The sequence below is a fragment of the Ptychodera flava genome (genome assembly GCF_041260155.1).
Source record: "Ptychodera flava strain L36383 chromosome 3 unlocalized genomic scaffold, AS_Pfla_20210202 Scaffold_26__1_contigs__length_13983176_pilon, whole genome shotgun sequence".
Taxonomy (NCBI): domain Eukaryota; kingdom Metazoa; phylum Hemichordata; class Enteropneusta; family Ptychoderidae; genus Ptychodera; species Ptychodera flava.
In genome coordinates, this window is record NW_027248280.1 from 1,328,076 (window position 1) to 1,352,042 (window position 23,967).

Consider the following 23,967-nt stretch of genomic DNA (forward strand, 5'->3'; position numbering starts at 1 on the left):
CATTTGGAACTTCGTCATACTTGTAACTCTCATACAATTCAACCCGACCAGACTTCCCCAGACATTATCGACTGGCTTTACCCCACTGTCCTTTTTATTCAATCAATCACGCAACAGGCGAACGCCAAGGTACAGGGTGAGGTACCCTTTTATAACCCGCTACCAATTGTCTGACATTGAGTTTGTTATACCGGGTCTCTAGCTCACAATCATCCAATAGTGAGACCGGTACCATAAACATTGCCTCACGGTGTCTCACATTTCATTTTCCTTTTATTGCATATGGGTATTGAACGTCGCAAATGAAATACAAAAATTAAACGCTTGTATCGTTTATCTTCTTGCAGTTCGGATATCCTTGGTTTCCCTCCTTTGAAGCTGCGCCCGCAGCGTCCAGGTAGAATAATACTGTACGTTACCTTTAAACTCCCAATTGAAATGGGGTTATGCAAAGTACTGCCAGTAGTAAAATGGTGAAAGATAGCGACTGCCGTCGTATACAATTGTTGTCACTTTAAATATGATCAGTGATTTAAGCAGAACTGGAGAGTTACTGAAAAACTGACATGCACCTTGAGTATACTCCAGTATAAGAAGGTAAGCCTCATGTTCTCTGTTGAAAAGTATTGGGTTCTTGCACAGAATACGGAACATGCATTTATAGACTGCATTACGCTAGCACTGCTTCAGTAAAAGGAGTCCGGAGGGACTATTTTCCGACATGAACTTCCTGTTTAAATTAAGGTCGCTTGGTCGCTGGCGGGGTTAGTTCAGCATAGATGTATTGATAATTTGTCAGGAATTCTAACTAAGTGCAATGACAAGTCTCATTTTACGTAAGTACACGCCTTCCTATGTAGTTTTCCGACTAGGAAAGAAACAAAATCTTGTGAATACTCATAACACAAACTTAAAAGGCTCATGTATAAAGTTATGCTTAACACAAGGCAATAGTTTTTATTTAAGTTTAAGTGCGCCCCAGTCAGCGCGCTGCATACCTTGATTTTGAAAATGTGAGAAAATACATATGACTATTGTTTATTTTTATTTAACAAGGCCTGAAGCGGTCTACCTAGCAATAAACGGTAACTACTAAACAACAATGCTTTGTGCCATGTTACTCTTAAGGCGGCGTTTCCACGACGATGACCTTTCTTAGAGGTCACACTGAAAGCCACTTCTTTTGTCGTTCTCGCCTTTGTCCGTTTTATGTGATATTAGTCCTAGGAGCGTCGAATATATGCTTTCGGAAATTGTTCACAGGTAAATGTGCTCTCATAGTGTTGATTTGCATTCCATAGAAGGTAAGTTTAGACTAACGCGATTTCGTTGTATTCCACCACGGCATTTTATTGTGATAATCAACAGTGCAAATTTTGCTCACTTGCCACTAGGCTGCTGTGCATGTAATCTGGGCTGTGTGTCAATGGCCATTATATCTATGCAAACGCAAATTACATTCTCCACACAATGAAATGGTCCATTGGTTTGTGCATTGCGATCGTTACAATAACAGGTCAGCAGTCAGGTAAACTCTGTTAAAGCAAGGACCTGGCTATTCGCATTATAGTTCGTTACGGATCTAGCAAAGACAGTCAATTTCAATAATAAGTTAACATTGTTTTCAAATAGTTTCGAGCCTTTTGGGCCGTTTACAATGATGCACTTACGTGAAAGGGTTATCTCCACTGATCGAGTAGGCCATAATAACGTACGAAACGCCGTGAATTACTGGAAAAATGGTGCTGCAAAATAATGACAGTAATCTTGTCAGTTGTAACTAGTCGATAACATCTTCGTATTCAGTATAACAAGGAATAATGCAAATCGTTTTCTCTCCGCATGGTAAAATATTGAATTTCGCAACACGTACGGTACAGATAAGACGCTATAATGACAATATTGTATGTGGACTTCAGTGTCGTAGGGACCACTTTCTGCAGTCAGCAGTCGATTCATTAAATTTGATTGTTATGATTTAATTATGAGTGGCTTCAAAATCAGATTAAATATTTTTGTATCTTCCACTGAGGCAATACTACTATTATGATGCTTTTACTTTAAAACAGTAAGGACGTGGCATTTCAGAATTACGCTGCCTACCTTCTCGTCACTCCAAACATCTGATACGAAATAAGTTCCATCCATGCGCAAAATATTACTTGGGGCTACAGTAAGAAGTCAATGTATTCGCCATCACTTCTTCAAAATTACTTGCTTCCTCATACTGCAAGCAGTTTGGAGTCATCATTTTTCAGTCAGCGAGTCAAAATGACTGTGGTTTTGGTTTGTTCCAATATGTAACATTTGGTGTTTTATTTTGGTTTGCACGGACCATTGACTTCCCGCATGTACACACTCATTATTAATCCTTAAATTACGCTTTCGGGTGGTTTGACAAAATTCACGTGCAATAGTTTTTTCTGCTCTTTAGTATAGATATTCTCATCAAAAGAACTCGCTAGGTTGTAGCCGCATGTTAAATCATAGACCCTTAAAAGAGGGTCCACGGATAAAACCTTGAACGTATAATGTGAATGGGAGCAGATTTCGACAGGAGTGAACGACACTTACAGTCAAAGATGTGAATAGGCAGCTTTATGCTGGCCGGCTTTTGTCTGGATTGTGTCAGTCTGAGGTCAGACCCAACATGATAAGACGGACTGTTGCGGGCGTGATCTGACTTCAAAGTAGTCAACATAATGCGACGAATTCCCAGTCACCCACACTGTAAAGTTAAGTGTTCAAGGATAGAACACCAATTAAACGCCTTTTTGTAACACTTTTTGAACGCGTCTAGACGTTCAGAAATTTAACACTACGTGTTCAACCAACGTTCAATTTTTGAACACACGTGTGCAGATTTTGAACGCTATGTGTTCATCAGACATTTTATTGAACACATGGTGTTCCATATCTGAACACACGTTGCACATGAAATGTGTTCAAAAATTTGAACGCATTTACGCGTTCAAAGGGCTGTAACACTTTTTGAACGCATGGACGCCGTTCAACGATAAATGTGTTAAAGGATTGAACACATGATATGCACTTGTTGAACACATTAACTTTTGGCGTTCAGGGGTGTTCAAGCCTGGAAATAACATAACGGACCACTGATATTCAGTAAAATTATTTTATTCTAAAAATTTACAAAAATTAGTTGACTAAAATACAATTATTTAGTGTAAAATTGGAAAATAAACATGGCCACTTTGTAAAGTTTGTCAGAGGAAAACACTGCAAAAATACACAATTGAAGATTTCACGATGATTTGGACATGTCAAATTGAGATCATTCCAAAACATATGTGTAGCAAATATCAAAGCTACCAGACGGGTAATTTTTAAGATACAAATTTTTTGTCCAAAAATGGTAAAAATTGACCCCCAAATAAAAACTTGCAGATTTCATTATAACTTGAATATATCACATTCTGATAATTCCCTAAGTCTTAAAAATGTCTTTTATGTCTCTTATGTCTCAAAAATACAAATTTGCATATTTCTGCATAGTTTGAACAATCTGAAAAAGCTATAATCCGCAGAGATTTATGTCAAAAATATCAAAGCTGTTCATTAAGTAGTTTTGAAGAAGATTTTTAAGGATTTTTTGACCAAAACGAAAAAAAATTGCCATGAAAAATAAAGATTTGAATATTTCATCACAACTAGCACAAATTTTACGAAGGTCATTCTCAGGGACATGTTTAACAAATATTGAAGAAGATTTTTGCCAAAAGAGCAAACTTTGCCTCAAAAATACAAATTTGCGTATTTCACCATAATTTGAACATATATGATTAGGGTAATCTCTGGAAACCTGTACTCCAAATATTAAAGGAATCGTACTGACCGTTTTGAAGAAAAGCTTGGGATGTAAAAATTTGAGGACGATGTCTCACATTCACCTATTAGATAAGCTCTGCGTCGCTGAAAGCAAAGCTAAAAAACAGAAACAAATCGAGAACAAAAGACGTGTTGATCTACAATACAAAATAATCTAAGATTTGGTAGCAGGCTATGATCAACTAAATGTTACTGGAGCATAAGCCTTCAAAGACGTGACGTGTCCTTCATCAGGCAAGGGTGCAAGGAAGAATTGAAGCAGAAAGCGACAGAAAATTCAGAGTGAAAATTTCAGAAATTCAGAGTGTACATTTTTCACTCTGAATTTTCAGTCGCTTTCTGCTTTAAATCTTCATTCCACCATTGCATCTGATAAAGGAGACTACACGTATTTGAAAGGTTATTCCTCCAGTAACATTTAGTTGATCATAGCGTTCTACCAAAGCTTAGATAAATTCAGAACAAAGATACAGAAACTTATCAAAATTCAGTTACTGACCCTCGGAAGTTTAAATCTACATTAGAGATGAACTGAGGTTTTCAAGCTTGTTTCCAGACAGCTACCTCTACACTCATCTTCTTCAATTTCTATACCATCAGCTTCTGTAATAACTCTTCGATTACCAGGTAAATCCAACTTTTCACATCCTGAAAATAATGCAACAATAGGTAATATGGCGACATGAGACTTTAAATGAAAGACAAGGTGTGCCTCTTTTCGATACTGTTACAAAATATTGGCTTCTTCTTGTCATCAACTGATGAAAAGTAAAAGCAAGGCCAACTCTCATATGCTGAAACAATAGAGTGTACACTCTGCGATGTTTACCTAATGTTTTATATGCGATTGTGATTACTAAAAGACATGTGTTAGCTGTGATTACGCAGCGGTGTGTGGCATATCGATCGCGCTCGGGTCAAGGGTCATCGCCACAGTTGTGCGGTGATGACCCTTGACCCGACTGCGATCGATACCCCATGGCCCAAAACACCGCTGCGTATTTACAACTAGTGTATGGTATACAAGCCACTGAAAGAAAAAAAGGTTTCTTCATGTATTTTAGCTATTCCAAAGTACTACACAAATAATTTCATAGGATAATAATACAGATGCTTCAAAATTCAACACCTTTTACTATTTTGGAGAGAAAACTTACCTTTCTGGCCTTGCTTCCGCACGATCACGACTTCAGCGTGCGTTTTCAAGAAAAATGTCGCAACTTCCGTTTTGATGCATGACGGGATAAGAAGAGGCACCAAACTTGAACACCAAGTGTTAAGGAGTAGAACGCCTCTTGCACGCCGATGTTAAAATTAAAACGTTCATGGTGGTTATCTGATTTTCTTTTCCAAATTTCCAAATTTCAACCCGTAATAAACGTGTAAAATTATTTTGTATACTTTCTGTTTTAGAAAAAACATGCTTTCAGTAGTTTTAGACCGGAGATATTTTTCACTTAGTGGGAAATTCGTTACATCAAAATCCGTGTACGTTTGCCTAACAGCGATGCAGTAGTAAATTTAATATAGCCATAGTAGAGTAAAAAACACTAAAGATTGTTAATTGTTTTACAGTATTGCAAAATTTCTGTCATGCTGAGTTTTTGAACACTTGAAGGAGATGGTTGTTAACACTACGTGTTCAGGTTTAGAACATCATTGTTAATAATATGAACACTAGTGTTAACAATATGAACACTAGCCGTTCAAATTTTAACACCGACATCTACATTTTGAACGCGTAAAGACGCGTCTGGCGTCCGCTATTTTTACAGTCACGCAATGAAAGTAAACCATGTCGTATTGGAACTACTGAATACTGCACAAAACCTCGTTTTTGCGCGTGCAGGTTCACTGTATAATTCACTTGAGACACTGGGGAAGCTGTCATTTCGAAAAAAATACAGGACGGACTCGTTACGTCGCATTATTGAATCTTGATGTACTTTGTACAGTGTGTTTTCTCTCTACAACACAAATGGGTGGTGGGTTTATTTGCTGCACAAACCGTCGCTCTCAGTATAAATGGCCAAATACACCAGTTAAGGGATATCAATTGAGTGCCTGAGCCTGATTGGCTTCAGATAATGGTGATTTTTCTATACTGTTATTGTGAGGGGGAAATGTATATCTTAAGCTTTCATTTTTACTCGTAGAAACCCTTGTGTTGACATCGGGCGCCAATGCACATGACGTGTTTCATTTTAACCCGAATGATATATGTTCATATGGAAGAAACTTATTTTTTACGAATAAGTGTGTTACGCTGCCTTCAAATCAACAATTTTTACTGTTGTTTCCTTTTTAGATAAGTTTATTTGGCACCACCTTTGGTCCAGAAGGCACGCAGGAAAATAAAGTCTGTGGTAATTTATAAAAACATGGCAACAAATATTGTAAGTCCGTATAATCGATCAGTTGCAGACACCTCTGCATCCACGGAGGAGGAACCTAGGCAAACCAAGAGAAAAGGTACACAATTAAAATATAACATGTTTCTTATATGGTGCGGCGTATATTTCTGTATCTTTGAAAACACAATGGTTACTGTAACTGTATTAATTATTGAGGAGTATATAGCCAAGGACGTACATTTGCACATAAAGAGGATATTTGTGCAAATTAATGGTCAATTTTTTTACGAAAATTTCTTCTTAGTCATGTATAAATGAAATGCTTGCTTTAAACTGAAACCTCAGTGATTTTTTAAATTCAGAACAAACAATCAATTTCATGCTGCAGAGAGTAAATTTCGTCAATCGTTACATATGCCTGCAATTAAAGGTACCTTACCCTGTTTTTATGACATTTTATGTGAGATGGTATCAGCAACTTCATAACACATATTTTCAGATCAAGGGCCAATTAAGATTTTTTCACTCGATTAGAAAGATTTTTGGGTTTCGCATAAAAACTGTTGCGTGTACACATTTTGTGAGCGCCACGAAATGTTCTGACGCAAGCTCGGCTGGCTATGATTTACATCCAGTGACCAATTTCAATTGATTTTTACTTTGATAATGGTCAACATAGATTATGAGAGATACTTTGTACAACCTAACATAGACAAGAAGATACACTTGTCTGTGTTGCCAATGAAAAAATCTTCATTTTTTGTTCTTGACAGAATTGCCGTTTGTGTTGAGACAGCCATCTCAAACATTCACCGGTTCTGGTCATAATAAACAACTAAGAGACATAGCTTCCAACTTCGAAGCTCATGTTCAAAAACATGTGGAAAAACCACCTATGTTCGTACAGGTAATGGATCTTTTGTGTCTCATAATATTGATTTTGGTGACATTCTCTTTGCTTAGTGCAACAAATTATTATTATTACTAAGTAAATCTATCTTGATTTTGAAGATATTATGCGGACTCGGCGGATGTGGGAAAACGGAAATAGTGACACAGTATGTGTGGAATAACTGGCGAATGTACGACCATGTGTTCATCATAAGAGGGTTATCAAACGCGTATATCAATTATGGTCTACAAGAACTGATCGAGGTAAGTGTTTCTGATCGAGTGACTTCGTGTATGTATGTATGTATGTATGTATGTATGTATGTATGTGTGTGTGTGTGTGTGCGTGCGTGCGTGCGTGCGTGTGTGAGTGTGTGAGTGTGTGTGTGTATGTATGTATGTATGTATGTATGTATGTATGTATGTATGTATGTATGTATGTATGTATGTATGTATGTATGTATGTATGTATGTGTGTATGTATGTATGTATGTGTGTGTGTATGTGTATGTATGTATGTGTCTATTTGTGTATGTGTGTCTGTGTGTCTATCTGTCTATCTAGTCACAAATGTGTGTAAAAAAGTATCTAAGTTTGTATGCCTCTCAAAAATTCTTATTATGATAAATTTGTCTGAATTGCTTTTTCATCGTCTTTTATCGCAATTTTTTTTCTGCACAATGTTTTTCCGGGACCCTTATCGATCTTTAGGTTCAAGAATTGGTTAAAATAGATACTTGTCATAAATAATATATCAGTCATAAAAGAAACAAAAAAGACATTGACTGACGATTGTGATAATGAGAAGAAAATACGCGAATATACCAATTTGGATGTAAACGAAGTTCGCATATGGACTCTCGGAATACAAAAAATTAACAGAGACAGCACAGACATTATTTGCGTTTCATTAATAGTAGAACCAAGATAGTGCACACCGATGATATCAGTCGGTTGCTGTACGTCAAGCAAAGAATCTTCCTGGTTAGAGTTATTTGGTGTATTGCTCAGTCCAGTGCGTGGCCAGTTTTCTACTCTAGTTGTAACAATTCAGTCTTGAGACTCTCATAAAAATGGTACCGATAGTTCTATTTTTTCCAGCGTGGTCGCACAAATATGAGACGATTGGACTTCTTTTGCTTTCTTTTGTTCAATCCAACAAGCCATTACCCTGTTGTACAAAAAGTTATCCACCACTCATTACAAATGAAGCAATAAAATGCCTTACTCAGTTGCATAACACCATATTCGAGTCTAAATGATAGTATTTGTACTTTGGACTTACTAGGTGTCGATCTTACCATCGGACTGGTACCTCAACTACTTCCCCATGTTATCTCCTTTGCTGACATTAAACTGTGTATCATATGGTAATGTAATGTGATCTAATCACTTTGAGGCAACTGTGCGGTCGGAGAAAGGCCTTCATAGATTTTGACATTCCCTATTTGGAGTCTACTTATTTCTTATAAATGTGCTTGTTTGATAAAGAAAGCTGTAAAAGGACATATCATATTGACAACACAAACCCATCACAGAACGAGGAAGCTAAGACTACCTGAATGGAGAAAGTTCAACAAGGTTCCAAACTGAAACTAAACAACTTCAAAAATGCTTGAGAGGAATGTTATAAAAGGTCACTATCTGCTGGTTAAAAATTGTGACATATTCCAACAAAAGTTCCGGTTTGTAGGAAATATTTTGTTAAACTGAAAAGACCGCACATAAGTTACGCTATAAGTCTTTCTATTTCCAGTGCCCTTCAAGGTAAATAAGTGGAGCTCTAACTTGTTCGAATTTTGCAAAAGTATTAATTAATTCATTTATGACATTGCACAGGAGGTTAGGGATCAATCGTAGTGTTTTACGCTATTCGTTATAGAAGAAGCCCTCTGCTATGTACAAATTTTACATCATCTCATTTTAAAGGTATATTGATACAGCTTTTGACAATAAAAGGTTACAGCACCTCCTGCTTCGGACTGCGATGTATGTTAAATTATGAATTTTCTATGTATATTCATTCACAGGGCAGGTTAGCTTTAAAGGACAAAGCTTTCTTTGATGTTAGCATAGATCTTCTTCACACGCCACATTTTAAAGACGTTCTTGCATTGTCAGTGACTTTATTCCTGTGGCATCTTCCCTTAGGAAATTCGTATTATGAGGACAACCGCATGAAGACAATTGCCTTTACTACAACTTTCACGCGGAACGTTTAGTAAACCTATGGTTCAAAATACTAATTTGCCGGTAGATTCCCTTTGCTAACTCACTCTTGTTCGGATAACTCGGGAAAACACCTGTTTATTTCTTCCTACATCTTACAGGTAATTGTAAACAAATGTTCCGGAATTCTATGTTGGAAGGCAAAACCTATTCCCATTCTTAATCGCTAGGGCTGGTAATTGTCATAAAGGACTGTAAACCGACTAAAATCTGATCGTATGATATATTTCTGCAAAACTCTCGTCAATGTAGTGTCTATTCTCTGCTACCTACATATTCAATACTTCCATTTTTGCGATTTCACCCCCTTGAGATTAAAGTGTATAAGGCGTAGGTTACGATATTAAACTAATCGAGCAATTCAAAGGTCACATAGATATCTTTCAGTTGAGTCATATTGATGAGTTAATGCACTATTATATATGCTATGTATGTAAGTTTTGATTGATTATTGTTGAAAAGAAATATCCATTTAAAAATGAATGATTACAAAGCCGAGGGAGCATCAATTAACACATAACGGTCGATTGTGCTGTTGTTGTTTTGGTATACAATGCTTTAACAGAGCATGGTCGATTGGACACGTGGATTTGAGTATAGAACGACGTAAACACCATCTATTAACGAATAATGGAAAAACAAACAAACCAACCAGTCATAAGAAACAGTGGTGGTAGAATTTCACCAATGTCTGCTTGAGGTAACAGAAGTTAACGTCAGAATGCCAGGTATTTGATATGCAGTGATTATAACAAGAGGCGAAACAGCTGGTTGGAGGAGATATTAATCGCGGTGTTAATAGGTCTGCATGATATCATGCTAATTACTATTTGAGTGCAAAAATTATGCGTCACACCGATCATAACCAACTGGCCAAGCTTGACACGAGGAGTGTACTTATATGAACTTGTATAGGTGGCTAGTGAACTTGATATTGAAAGTTTAAGAAGACTGTACTAACATGCTCGTTTTCGAGGAGCAGCAGAAGCAAACAACGTCACAAGAAGTTTTTGTCACTGTTAGGAAATATTATTTCTATTCAGAGGTGCTGAACTGTAAGTGACAGAACCAGGAGACATCAAACCATAGTTATGGCCATCAGAAACTTTTTTATTTGCTTTACTTTTATACATTCACGAAATGGGCCACTACTTTAACGTTTTCTTGCCACAGAAAATTACTGAAATGTTGATGAATTACGTAACTCTTTTTGGTACCTGGTAGTCACATTCGACATTTTCCATCAGTGCCATTCATTCACACAACTTGACATTTATATGACTCATACCATATATCTCGACCAGCGTGTTTATTTGTTGAAATTATTATTTAATGAAAATATTGAAGATATCCACTTTTCTGTATCATTAGCACCAACAATTTCACACTATATTTTACACCTTCTTCATGAAAGAAAACTACAGAAAATCCTGATGAAATCATTGACCTTTCACCTAATGAAGTCCGCAACCGATCATTAGAATGGCTTAGGACTCACAAGGAATGGCTGCTTGTGATAGAAGATGCCGACGACCCTTCGCTGATCAAACACATACTGCCTAACAACCCTGTCATTTACCATGGCCACGTCCTGATTACAACACGACTGTCTAATGGATGGGGTGACTGGTATACCGACTGGCGTCGGAAAACTAGGGTGAATGTGTTGTCTACGTATGACTCAGCAATATTTTTGTTACGAGCGAAGAGATCGAGCAATGGATCTGAACAAATTTCTGTTGATGAAGCGGAAAGAAATCTTGAGAATCTAAAAACAGATGATAAGGAAGAGTATGATGCTTTGATGTGGCTGGGTGATAGCGGTGGCTTGCATGGTTTACCTATTGCATTACTTCAAGCCATACAATACATTTCAGCATTGCAAATAACATTTGCAAAGTATAAGGAACTGTATGAAATGTGTGACACGGAGGTTCTCAGGCATGTCCTCAGTGACCCGTTGGAAGGATGGTTGAAAGCAAACAGATTAGATCCTGGGTTCGCACCAGTACTTCGAAGCGAGTTCAAGGGAGACTTACTGTCACTGAAAACCTTACAAGATGACGTTTCCCTGGCGGAGCGCCTACGACAGGGACATATCCATATGTCTGACAAGGATATCGAACTTTTGAAAAATGCCTGTAAAGTGACCAAGGAAAGCGTGTTTTCTCAGATGGAAAACCCAGATAAAGGTCACGTTTTAACGACATGGAAGTTGTCTTATGAAGCTCTTTGTGAAGAAAAAGTGGTCGCTGAGTTCCTTCATCTCTGTTGCTGTTTAGCACCATGCATCGACATTGCAATGTTGGTAGAAGGAGCCAGACACTTTCATCCTGGAGACCTAAGAAGTTTCTGCATAGGTAGGAGATCATTCAGAATGACACAGGAAGAAACATATGCCCTGAAAGCCATGCATGAGCTAATCAGCAAATTGAGCAAGTATTCATTTTCTTCAATGATGATTGGTCAATCATCTGTAAGCAGAGAAACTCATCAACGAAGTTTGACACGTCTCGGTACATTTTCTGTGCACCATATTGTGCAAGTTGTAATATTCAAACTTGCGAAGACAGAAGAGAAAATACACAGCTTAAACAATGCTATAAGCATGCTAGAAAATTTATTTCCTAAACTAGAGGAAGTACAAGCTGACCAAATCGAAGTGCTTTGTGATGATACCTTTGGAGGTCGACACTCTGTTATAGCTTCTCACACCTTAGCATTGGCCAGACAGATCCAAGCCCTTGAAGAGGATGATGTCCAGGGCCTCGACGATGTCAATAAATTGTTCTCTGTTGTGGCTGTTTACTTTCGTCGAATGGAACTTACAGACGAAGCTAAAGTCCTCTATAGAGTGCTGGCGAGGCTGAGTATGTGGCAAAAACCGATACGTGAAGATTACCTAGCTGAGGGTATGTTTATATTTAATACATACCCTGCATTTATAGAACGCATTATTCGGCAATTGTCATAACTAGCATGGAATCGCTCATGTTCAGCGGTTTTAAAGTAGTCTTAGACTAGCTTATAAGCTCCAAATCAGAAGATATTTTTCTCAATAATGATTCAAGTTATTGTTATCATAATTCTCCTATGTTGTAATTGTTACATTTTAAGAGCTTTTTTGTACATTTTTATTTTGGATCTGCCGGAATTGACATTTAAATTTCAAATCACCATTCACTGCACTAGTTCTCGTCAATATCTTACAAGTGCTTAAAAGGATGGAAAATGCTTGTAATTCAAAGAGTGTCCAGAACACATGAGTTTCTTCAAAACGAAAGTGAAAATTAAAAAAAAAAATCATCGTTTTGAACACTTAGGGTAGCTAGGACATATACAAAATAATACTGAAGGTCGTTGAAACCATAGACCCTTTTCTCGAGGGTCTATGTTGAAACTCACCTACGATGTCACCAATTTACGAAAAAAAGCCCAGTTATCCCACTAGTGAGCATCTACTACGTTATCTTTAAATGACAACTTTAAAACATAAAGTCAACTCCTACTTTTTTCAGTAATGAGGAACATTGGAAAAGTCAATTTTGATATGAAGAATTTTGAAGAAGCAAAGATTAACTTTGAGAAAAGCATCGAGCTATTCACGAAGGTGTATGGCAAAGAAGACCCTCACGTATTTATGGTACAGTTGGTATTTCATTCTAGTACATTAACAATGTCAACATGCTCGTACTGAACATATGAATTCCTCAGTTGTTCATCGTTGTTCTTACTGTCCCCAAACGAAAGCCAAACATGTTCTTAGGTGATTTCAACGCTCTTACTATATTGAAACTTGTACGGTCTATTATCAATAGATTGTACATTCGTGTTTATACATTTTTCTATTTTGTAAAGTTAATGACATCTCTTGATTCGGTCCCTTTAGCCATGCAAGGCCTTGGAAGAGTACTACACTATGCCATGGAAACTGAAGCTCAGAGCAAGGAAGTAGAGAAACATTTGCTTGAAACTCTAAGACGGAAGGAGAAGTACTTTCGAAATAGAGAACCAGGAGAGCTGGATAACTACAGCATTGCCCATGGTAAGACAACGTTTGAAAATTATCAGGGAACAGGCAGCATGATTTCACCTTGAAAATTCCGTATTTTGACCCGTACTTTACTCCAATAAGGTGCATATTAAAAGATAGATCTCTTAATGACGCAACCGAAATTCTAAACTCTGCGATCACGTAATTAACGCTATTGTGATACAGTCTTGTCATGAATAGTAGAACCGTGCTGTATTTGCCGTATCGGTGCTTCGTAAATAGCATGGAGAGTTATACAAAACACCTAAACAAACAAATATGGTGAAAAAGAGACTTGGAGAGACAACATAACCATCAAGAATCAAAGAACAATTACTAACTATATGACGAATCGTTATTATTTCGAATAGATCTAGCAATGAAATAAAGAAAGTGACCATAATTACCAGAAATTCGGTCAGGCTGTATGGATTAGAAAAAAAGAAACTGGGTTTTCCTTCCTTTAGCGAACACGCTGCACGATTCCGGTTGAAATTCATGCATTGACAAGCCTTAGCAATACCTTACAAATCCGTGTCTGCGATTTTTCTCCCAGACCCGGATTTGAAGGGTATTACCAAAGGGTATTACCAGAAGGGTAATTTGTATTCACAAATTTTATGCGGGCATCGTGCAGTATGTTCGCTAAATGGAGGAGAAACCAATTTCTGGAAGGTTCCGCGAAACGCTTTTCACGTGAATATTATGCAAATAATGACAATGTACTGTACACGATCGGATTTTCAAAATCAGGGCTTTATGGGGGTTTGGACTTCTATAACTGAGAAAAAAACAAAAATCTGAATGTGTCTATAAGGTATCTACCTACCTTAAATAACGTTATTTTCCATTCCCCTTTATTCTCCCTAGCAATGCAACAGCTTGGGCGCTACTACCAAAAGGTCGAGGACTACGAAAAAGCCCACCATTACTTTAATGAATCACTGGAAAAAAAGAAAAGGAATTGGCAGCGAAAATACGGTACAACCAAAACTGTCGATATAGCAGTTGATATGACTAATTTAGCCCGTAATTACCTACTCAAAGACGGGGTAAACCGGGACCTCCATGAGGCTGAGAAGTTGCTGGTGGAAGCTTATAAAATTAAAAGAGGCAAGATGCTACCAAAAAATGAATCATGTCAACTAGGTGAGTTTCTTACAGGTCGCTTTCTATGAGATGTTTTGACTTATAATTCTCAATTATTTACACGCACAAGCCGTTCAAATTACATTATGATAATAAGGTAAATACTTTTAATGCTTCTGATTCCCTGAAGAATCAAAACCATTTTAGAGATATGTGCTGAGATTTTGTACGATCAACTTATCCAAAGGGTTTCCACAATTTTAATATAAAACATAACATTCTTCGCAAGACTTAGAGGCTTGTGACTAATGGCAGTAAAAATCATGCAAATGCGACGATGATATGCATTTACTAGGCATTTAGAAAAATATTTACACTAACCTTTCAACATTTGTAATTAAGAGTGTTAAATATTTTTCAAACCGAGCAAAGTACACGTACATCCCCCGGCAAAACCCTTACAATTGATTGTTTTTTATATCGCTCAGGCAGAAAATGTAAGTGCGAGTAATTATGCCCGGATTTATAGCAAATCGGTAACTAGTGGCATTTGCTCTAAGGTTACTAATGTGTACTGTTGACCTTAAGTGAGGACGTTACTACAAACGCCCCCAGCCTGGGTTCGTTGGCCCCAGGAGGAATACTGAAATTGCAAATACGGCAAGTTGTATTCATAAAACTGCAACACAAATACATATTGCTTCCAAGATGCATATTGATTATGTTCTCTTCATCTCAGCTATGTACTACCTGGCAGTTCTCTACCATGAAAAACAAGATACTGAAAAGTCGGAACAATACCAACGCGAGATTGTGTTGCCATATCTTAAGGAGCTCTATGACACTTTGAAGCTAACACCGATGTGCCATAAGAAAGGTGAGAAATTCAATATGATCTATTCTTTCTACGTTGTTTAGCAAACGGCAGATTAGTTTAACCATTACTGTGTGGAGCTTATTTACTAGCACAAAGAAAACCACGTTTCTTTTGCCATGGATTTATTCTGCATTTTCTCTTAAAACGTGCAAAATTAATAAGGAATGTTAGCACAGAAATATGTAAGGGTGAAATGATTCGCTTTTTAATTTGTATGTAAAGACTTTATTTTAAGCAAGCATTTTGTTTAGGCATGATGATGATGATGATAATGATAATGTTGTTGTTGTTGTTGTTGTTGTTGTATTTATTATATTATTTTTTTCTCTCTTCTCTTTGTGAACAAACTTCTTTGCAATCGAAGTGTACCCTCCTGAGAAAACGTTTTGGCTGTGATTTTTTAAAAAGTGACGCTACCAAGTCTGCAAGCAAGAAAAGGACTCCACTACACAACACGATATTGAGTGGTGCTGCGAAATAAAAAAAAATATTTTACTTGCTCTCTGTTATTGTATTATGAAACTGTATTATCGACAATGTTTTGGTACGTTAACTTTTGATGTAAACAAGTTACGTAACCAATGTAATAGGAAGAGTTGTCAAAATGTAAAATATCTTCCCAATATTTTAATGAGTCGATGGTTTTAAAGCGTACTATTAACAGTCCTTGCTTCGTAGCATACCATACTTAGCGGTATGATGATCTTTATATTAGTAACGAATGTAAATTTAACGGATGATTCATTTACGTTGAATGGTATCCGGGAATAGTTCAAGTTTAGTGTTGTGAAAATCAGAAGAAAAATGATTTATGTCGACAATACTTCAACATGTTTATAAGACATTTGTGTGCACTGTAATAGTTTATAAGTGTTTGGACATATATAACTAAATTTATTACACCGAGTCTGTTGACTTTCATATTTTTTTCGGCAGTACAGGCATAGCAGTTTTGTGTATCGTATTTATAAGGGACAACGTGTGGCGATTGTCAATCACGAATAATTACTGAGATACATGGCAAAATATTATTATTGTTATCAAAATAACCCTCTGGTACTTTTTAGTGAAGAGTAGGAATGAAACATTTATTTTTTCATGAAAAGATAAGATTTTAAGTATAACACATTTTTTGAAGTCTTTGTATATATATATAGAGTGAGCATACCATTGTCTTCATTTTAAAAACTTAATTTGAGACCAAATGTACTGTATTAATTACATTTGCATAATATTTTCCCGACCACCGATCACTAATCACTAAATTGTAATTTTAACGGTTGCATTTCAATTTACATATATGCATGAAATTCTTATCAGAACGTTGCTCTGTTCCATGCACTGCTGTCAAACAGGATTATTGATGACCTTTTAAGCTTACTGCTCTCACCTCCAATTGTTTAAAATTGCGGGTTTTCGGTGAATAATTACAATATAAGTAATGCAAATTGTTGCTGTCTTTTGTCCCGGTTTTCGAATTTCCCCTACAGATATTTTTTTCAGATATGTCGAATTTGAACTTTTCTATTGGTCTCAAATTAACACGATTGAAATAATTTGCAATGGGATAACTGGATCTTCATATTTTTCACATTTCTCAAATTTTTGAGTGTCATATAGCTGAATGTTGCAATATTAAAAATTACTCATACAAACAAGTGTGTAACTTAAAAAGAAAAGCAGATGACCTTATATTTGCAGGTTAAAACGACCTTACTTCACCATCCAATTATCCCAAATTAGTTCCAATATCGTGTTAGTTATATTTGAATCTTTACTCACGACTACAAAAAGAGGTAAGTTTCTTGTCCTTGCATATCGAGAAAGACTAGGTCTCTTTTGCATTTCACATTCATACAGAGATGAACAGAGCTTCCGTTAGGATTTTGAAACCTGCGTAAGGCTGTACGCAAATGATTTTTTTATTTGAGTAAAATGTCTCAAAAATGCGTACATTGACAACTACATGTGAGTATTTATACAATAGCTGTATACGCGATATCGAAAACCGGTTCAAAGTCAATGAATAAAGTGTGTTTTTCTTTGATGAGTTTTACAATCTGTGATACTGTTCTATTGTATTATATTCTCTATCGACGGTATTCATTTCTTTACTTTTTTCTGTCTACTTGTTCCGACGATGTCTTTGCTGCCTGAACTCTATTATCGCTGCTCTAAAGTCAAATTCGCCAAGTCTTGGGCCTTCCATGGTTATCACCATCAGATCATTTACGACATCTTCACGCGGTAAAAGTTCACGATATTCGTAAAGAGCGTACAGACCGCCATAAAAATATTATTTCTGAATCCGCGTAGCATTAGCTGAAATTGCTGACATTCTACGTGAAGGAAATAACTTACCAGACGTAATTGACAAGATGTAGGATAAGATATTATAATGAACATTTTTTAAAGCAAACATTTTATTTTCAGTCATGGATAAACTACGCATTGGAGGAAAACCACGTGTGCTCATGTCTTTGTTACGGAGACTGTGTTCTTTTCAATGCGTATTGGATTACGCAGATGTCAACCTAGTTTGCCAATGTGATTAAAATCAGATGTAGAGTACGGCGACGTCTGTACTTTCGCGGTATTCTCTTGCTGTCGCCTATATGCGTGAAATACGCAGGATTTTGCTTAAACGGAAGCTCTGGATGAAAAAGAAAAAAAACACAACGATGCACACAGTTAAGGAGAAAATGATAATGTTGAGGAATTACAATTACAAAGTGTATATGCACATGTACAATTTAATGCTGCACAATCATTTCTCAACGTCAACGTCAGTTAACAGTCACTCTAAAATTAATAATTAAAGTTATGTTTTCAAAAAAACGTATGCGTACGTAGTGTGTGCCGCATGTTTTGGTTCTTGAATATAACGGATTTAGGATCAATTTCAAGGAGATTGAACTAAATTTAATGAAACAAGCTGATCCATTTTTTGTCGCCATACAATGTAAGCGTTTCTTCAATTTCCCAGTAGTGTTATCAACGGAATCATCAGCCATGTTTTTCGTTGCTGTGTTACTATTAGAAAACTTGAAGTACTATAGTCTACGTTCAATAAGGAAAATTGACTTTTTGGCTTAAACATCATACCGACCATGTATTTTCTGTGGCAAAAATGCAGTCTCAATTATCCTGCCACTTGAAAACTCTGTACAAAAGTCGGCAAGCTTTCTGAAAGCACAAATTAACAAATCTAACCAAACCTTTGCATGCAAACAGCCGTCAGAGATTGACATAGAGGCATTAGGTAACCTATTAACACAGGGCATAATCAGGTCCACTTTACAAAACATCCAGATAATAAGTGGTAGGCAGTGTAACGTTTTAAAATGCAAGTAGAGGTGTAGAACCAACACGACGACTTCTAAATGGAAAGATGCCAATACAGAAATTTGGCATGACAAAGCCGGCCTGGGGAATCCTTATGATATCCTGATTAAAAAAAATTGTTCATGTTTGAGTATCAAGTAGGAAGGGGATGTCCTTGTCCCCATTCTAATTAATCCAAAGGGCACAATGTCAGTAGTATAGAAGCTAATTCATGCAAGGGATTTAGTGCGCATTTGCAAGGCAATCTACACGTATTCCCCTGTATGCCAGGCTCATTTTACCACTGTAAGGCCTGGAAGTCACTGCATGCAGTGACCACAGATCTATAATGACTATCACACTTGAAAGAAATATTCGCAAAACAAAGCAATCATATATCTCGTATGCGCATTACTAGACATACCATATTTTACATATTTCCAGTATTTCATGGTATTGCATTGGCATGTTGAAAACAAATGCAGCGTTGATGCTTCTTCGGTTCTCGGCGAATATTGCGATATGCAAATTTCAATTTCGACCGCTTTTGACATTTCATATCACCATGGACTCGTATTGGTAGCGATGAACCGATCCGTCATATCAGAAAACCACTTATGTAAACCTCTGACGTCAGGGTTTGATTTGAAATAGACGTAGGCAATTATGGTATCATCTCCAATGATACGGACATAAACGAAATGAATGCCGATCTGTTCTGTGATGTCAGTGATTTAAGGTACGCCATTTTATTTTCTATAAATAATGGAATTCGGAAATATTGCAAAATCAGACCCGAGTGAACACTTTCCTGAAGATGGAAAGTATGGGTTACTGGACAGATAACATAGTTGGAGACGCCATTTATTGTATGAATGAGCAAACTTCTACCGCATATTGGAGTTCACATGTGGCACTGCGGGAGGTGAAGACGAATAGAATGACAGATCTCGGATGGGAGCTCAAATAATTTTGAATACGTGAAAAAGTAAGAGAAAAGTAATAACGCTTTCCACCATACAAGTATAAAAACGGAGAATTATAGTTCGAGGAAGTGATACGTAGACGTGACGTACAATGGCGGAATAATATACGTTAAAAGTTCGATGTAGGAAAGATGAAAAAATGATTTTTTTCAAGTATGTTTCTTTCAACTGCATCCCCAAAGGCAGTAAGGTTGCACTGGTCTGTTAAAATGGAATAACCATAAGGAAAAGGCACTCTGCACTGCTTATTCACTTAACTTAGACATGCTGCTACTGGTAGTAATGGAAACGCTGAGAACATTGAGTGAAGGCTTAGGTATGGTATGAAATTAATTGAATCGGGGGTACAGTGCCCTCATTTATGAGTTTACAGCGGTGATTCACATACCTCTTATTGAGCTGTAGGATGACAGGATAATGTCCTTAGTCTTGTGCCTAATAGAACAGGTGGGCAGCTATGACCAGAGCTCAAATACATTTGGTAAACATTAATAATAATAGGAATGAACTTAACACACAAAGCTTGACAGCATGCGCAAAATGCTGCGCACACACAACTATTCAGGATGTTTTCAGCGACAGACAGCAGTTGTAACCTGCATGTAATAATCTCCGCAAATGCAATATGAACCACAATTGTAATAACATCAACCACAAATGTACTAAGCAGTCATTGAAGATGAAATTGCTGTATTCTTTCACAAGAGGGTCTGATGATTGGCGCTCTTCTAACAACTCGAATAGCAATGTAAGTGATGGTACTTGCACTCAGGGATAGTAGCTCTCCATGTATGGACAAGTAATAAACAAAATTTTGTAAACTTTCATTATGTACTCATCAATTTATTTCACAACATCCAACATATAACGGATTTCAAGTAGTAAAGACGTGACAGGGAAATTATGAAACCTACTTATATAGAAATATGAAACTATTTGACCGCAGAATAATAATGATCATGGTAATTGGTAAGTTGTAAAGTGAAAAATGGCTATGGATATGAACAATAAGCGACTGTACGGACAGGCGTCTGCGAATACAAACCATCTATAGTAAAAATCAAACAATCCCATTTGCAATACCTTGCTCTATCTTTGACGTTTACCAGATTTCTTCTATTTTGCTTTAGACAGACACTATTTTAAAAGTTTACGTCATATGTAACACTTTCATTTTCATAACATCCAATAGAAATATAAAATGCCGTTTTTGTCAATTGGCAGTCCTTACTCCGCATATTGCTACATGGTAAAGTTTTCACCGATGAATCCCGACTGACGCGTCTCCCATACTGGTTACAAGTAAGTTACTGGAGAGAAATTACAGGTGGGAGGAGGGCGCGCCGAGGTGTATGAATGACGCAGGAAAAATAGTGACCCTTCAGAGTGTTTGCCAGAAACTAAAGACTTTCCGGATTTCCATGCGCAAAAAAGTGACCCTGCCCCTGAATCTCACAACGGAAATCATTGAGATCTTAATTGACATATTAATGCTCATTTGAACCTTGAACATTCAAAGAATACTATCTAATCTTTACACATAATCACTAATAGGTTTCAAATAATTCGATGAAAAAGAGATCACATTTCTCAATAAGTAATGCTACCAACTATTTGAAGTACAATTGGCCATTCAAAACTAAAAATGATAGATGCAATGTTGACTTTAATTTACAGAGGGCAGCATTATTGTTTGTCAAGAATCTTCGTACAGCCTAAAAGTAAATATTTAACAACATATAAATATAATAATCCACAATATAGCAGGTTTGTGGGGGAAAATCGTTAACTCTTTAAGTGCTGTAATTTTCCCACCAAAATTTCAGTGCAACATTTTACCAATTTTTATGAATTTTTCTGTAATTTTTGTTGATAATTTTGGATCAAATGGACATGACATTTCATTTGCTACAATTTTTCACCAAAATTGTGGCAAAAATCTAAAAAAATTGACTGGGGCACATTTTATAAAGGTGACAAAAATTGACTTTTGCGCTTAAAGGGTTAATATTTTACGAGTAGGCGAGCATGAGGAGTGAATCATCATTTTTTGGTCAAATTCAAAAATAACATATATTGTTCACACTTGCATTCTCTAATTTTCTATTTTAATCTAGCAAATTTAGATAAAATGTCAAACAGTCATAAATGTACAAATTTAGCTAGTTTATATTGCAAAAAATGTATTCGTATTGTTTTCGCATACTAGTGGAATAACATTATCTGTGAAATTCAAAAAACAAATTTGTTGTATACATATGCACTTGTACCCTCTACATCGAGTACATTTATATCAATGGTCAAACATCTTTAAATGCACAGATAGCGCAGTTGTAGTTTTATAGTTTTTTAGACTGCCATGTATAGTGAACCAACATTTACGATGAAAAAAATCAAATTTCGTGTATATACATGCAGTTTTTACCTTCCACTTCAAGCAAAGTACAATCACATGAATTATCAAGTATATATAACAGTATCGATATAGCTTTTTTACGGGAAAAATGTTAATAGTTTGTACAATATACACCCATATATTATTATTTGGTATTTTTGGACGAAGCACTACGTCGGCATCATCTTGCCTTACAAGAACGGTGACCCTCCCAAACAGCAAGCGTTGGTATTCACGACTCTTCAAAAATGGTTGAGCGAAAAATGGCAAACCAACATCCAAAAACACCGCCCCTATAATTTCTGCCTCTTCCCTAAATAAGTCCTGCAAAATGCAATGTATTTCATTTCTAGTAACCCAAACGGCCGAACTATCATTCAAATTACATATTATTCTAAAACTGATCAGCGGCGTATTTAATCTCTATCAGCCGTTCATCGGTTTACACCACCGCCTTTCCCGCTGTTGTACCCTTTGATCGAATGCTAAGTGTTCCTTCAAACGAGGGAGATGTTTTGATTCTTGAAAGGAAATGCCTCCCAGATCGCCGACAAAGAGTGCAAAGGTTGCACAAATCCGTCTGTGAAATAAGTAAATGAAACACGTACGTTAGAGTTTATTTCATTACGAGAGAAAGACACTGATTCCCGACTATTGGCTATCAAGGTGTTGTCATTCATTGAAGATGACTTTGGGACGAATGATTTTATTTACATAGTTTTTGCAAATTAGCAGACAACAACAGATAACAATTTCTGTCAAATTACTTATCTCCAGCTATGACAAGCATGGTAGGGAAAATGTAGGGAATGCGGCATACCCTAAAACCTTCATGGTAGACGGTATAGATGAAAGGATTGATGAAGCTGTTAGCCATGGCCAACCAATAGAAACAAATGTAAATCTTCTGGACCAATTCAAACACTTCTTTTGAGCTACTGTGGAAAGGTTTGCAGGTTGTCAAAAGCATGAGGAAGTGTAGAGGCAACCAAAACAGCGCAAACATATCACCACTGTTACCGCCATCTTTGCCACCTGTAAAGATCAAAAGAATATTGATTAAATATGTTATGAAACGAGAACATGTGCAACTACTTTTCACTATCAAAACTAATAGGTAGGTACACTAAAAGCAGTGTCCTAACCTAAGAACCATCGGGATATTGGGCTTCACCATTTTGCCAATAAACAGTTATGTATCTCCGCGTCAAGAAAGTTATAAAAGTGGTAACGTCGGAATAGTGATTGCAAGGGTTACCAGGCACATGGGAAGGTAAATGTACTGCTTTGCACACTTTAAGTTTGCAGATCATGTCTCACGGTTCCAACTTAAAAACTAATCAACTATTTCCCTGGGTCCTAGACTGTACACTGTCAGGACGGAAAGAAAGATTTAATACATAAAGAACTACCTCAGGAAAACATTTCCTCGTCAATTCTTACGCACATGTTTCTGTTAGTAGTTTCAGTAACACCTACTGAGATATACTTGTACAGGTGCACTATTTCATAGATAAATAAGCTTTACTGAAATTTTATACAAAATGGATTAAAATTATATGATGTAATGCAATATCTATTCCCTCAATTACAGTTACAGCGGTATATTTTACAATCCTTTATAACATTCATGTTTGGAAAAATGCAGTCACTATTCGTAAATCATAAATTGAAGCAAAATCCGTATGAAAGTTTAAAAGGGTACCGACAAGGAACGTTTGTGTTTCTTTGAAGAGTGTTGCGGAGATCCCTCAATTTATTTGGCTCTAATGATGACTGTAACACTGTCATAGCAAATATCTGACAAACGTCATGATGTTATTTCTATTTTCTCTTTGCAATATGAGGGCGCTTACTCCAAATTTCGTGTCTCACTTGCGTCAACAATCAGTCAACATCGATTCTGTACACTGTCCAGCGTTCCTTTTTACCTTTTTGTC

At 36.6% G+C, this 23,967-nt stretch overlaps 1 protein-coding gene across 1 annotated transcript; it reads left to right on the forward strand.

Annotated features, from left to right (window-relative positions):
* The first annotated feature begins 288 nt into the window (after positions 1–288).
* On the forward strand, positions 289–18,081 carry LOC139125866 (uncharacterized). Its single transcript, XM_070691961.1, has 10 exons — positions 289–597; positions 6,158–6,321; positions 6,977–7,110; positions 7,215–7,358; positions 10,738–12,235; positions 12,842–12,966; positions 13,213–13,368; positions 14,227–14,505; positions 15,185–15,322; positions 15,687–18,081. The coding sequence occupies exons 2-7, from the start codon at positions 6,231–6,233 to the stop codon at positions 13,276–13,278; spliced, it is 2,058 nt and encodes a 685-aa protein (XP_070548062.1). The 5' UTR covers positions 289–597; positions 6,158–6,230; the 3' UTR covers positions 13,279–13,368; positions 14,227–14,505; positions 15,185–15,322; positions 15,687–18,081.
* The last annotated feature ends 5,886 nt before the right edge of the window (positions 18,082–23,967 follow it).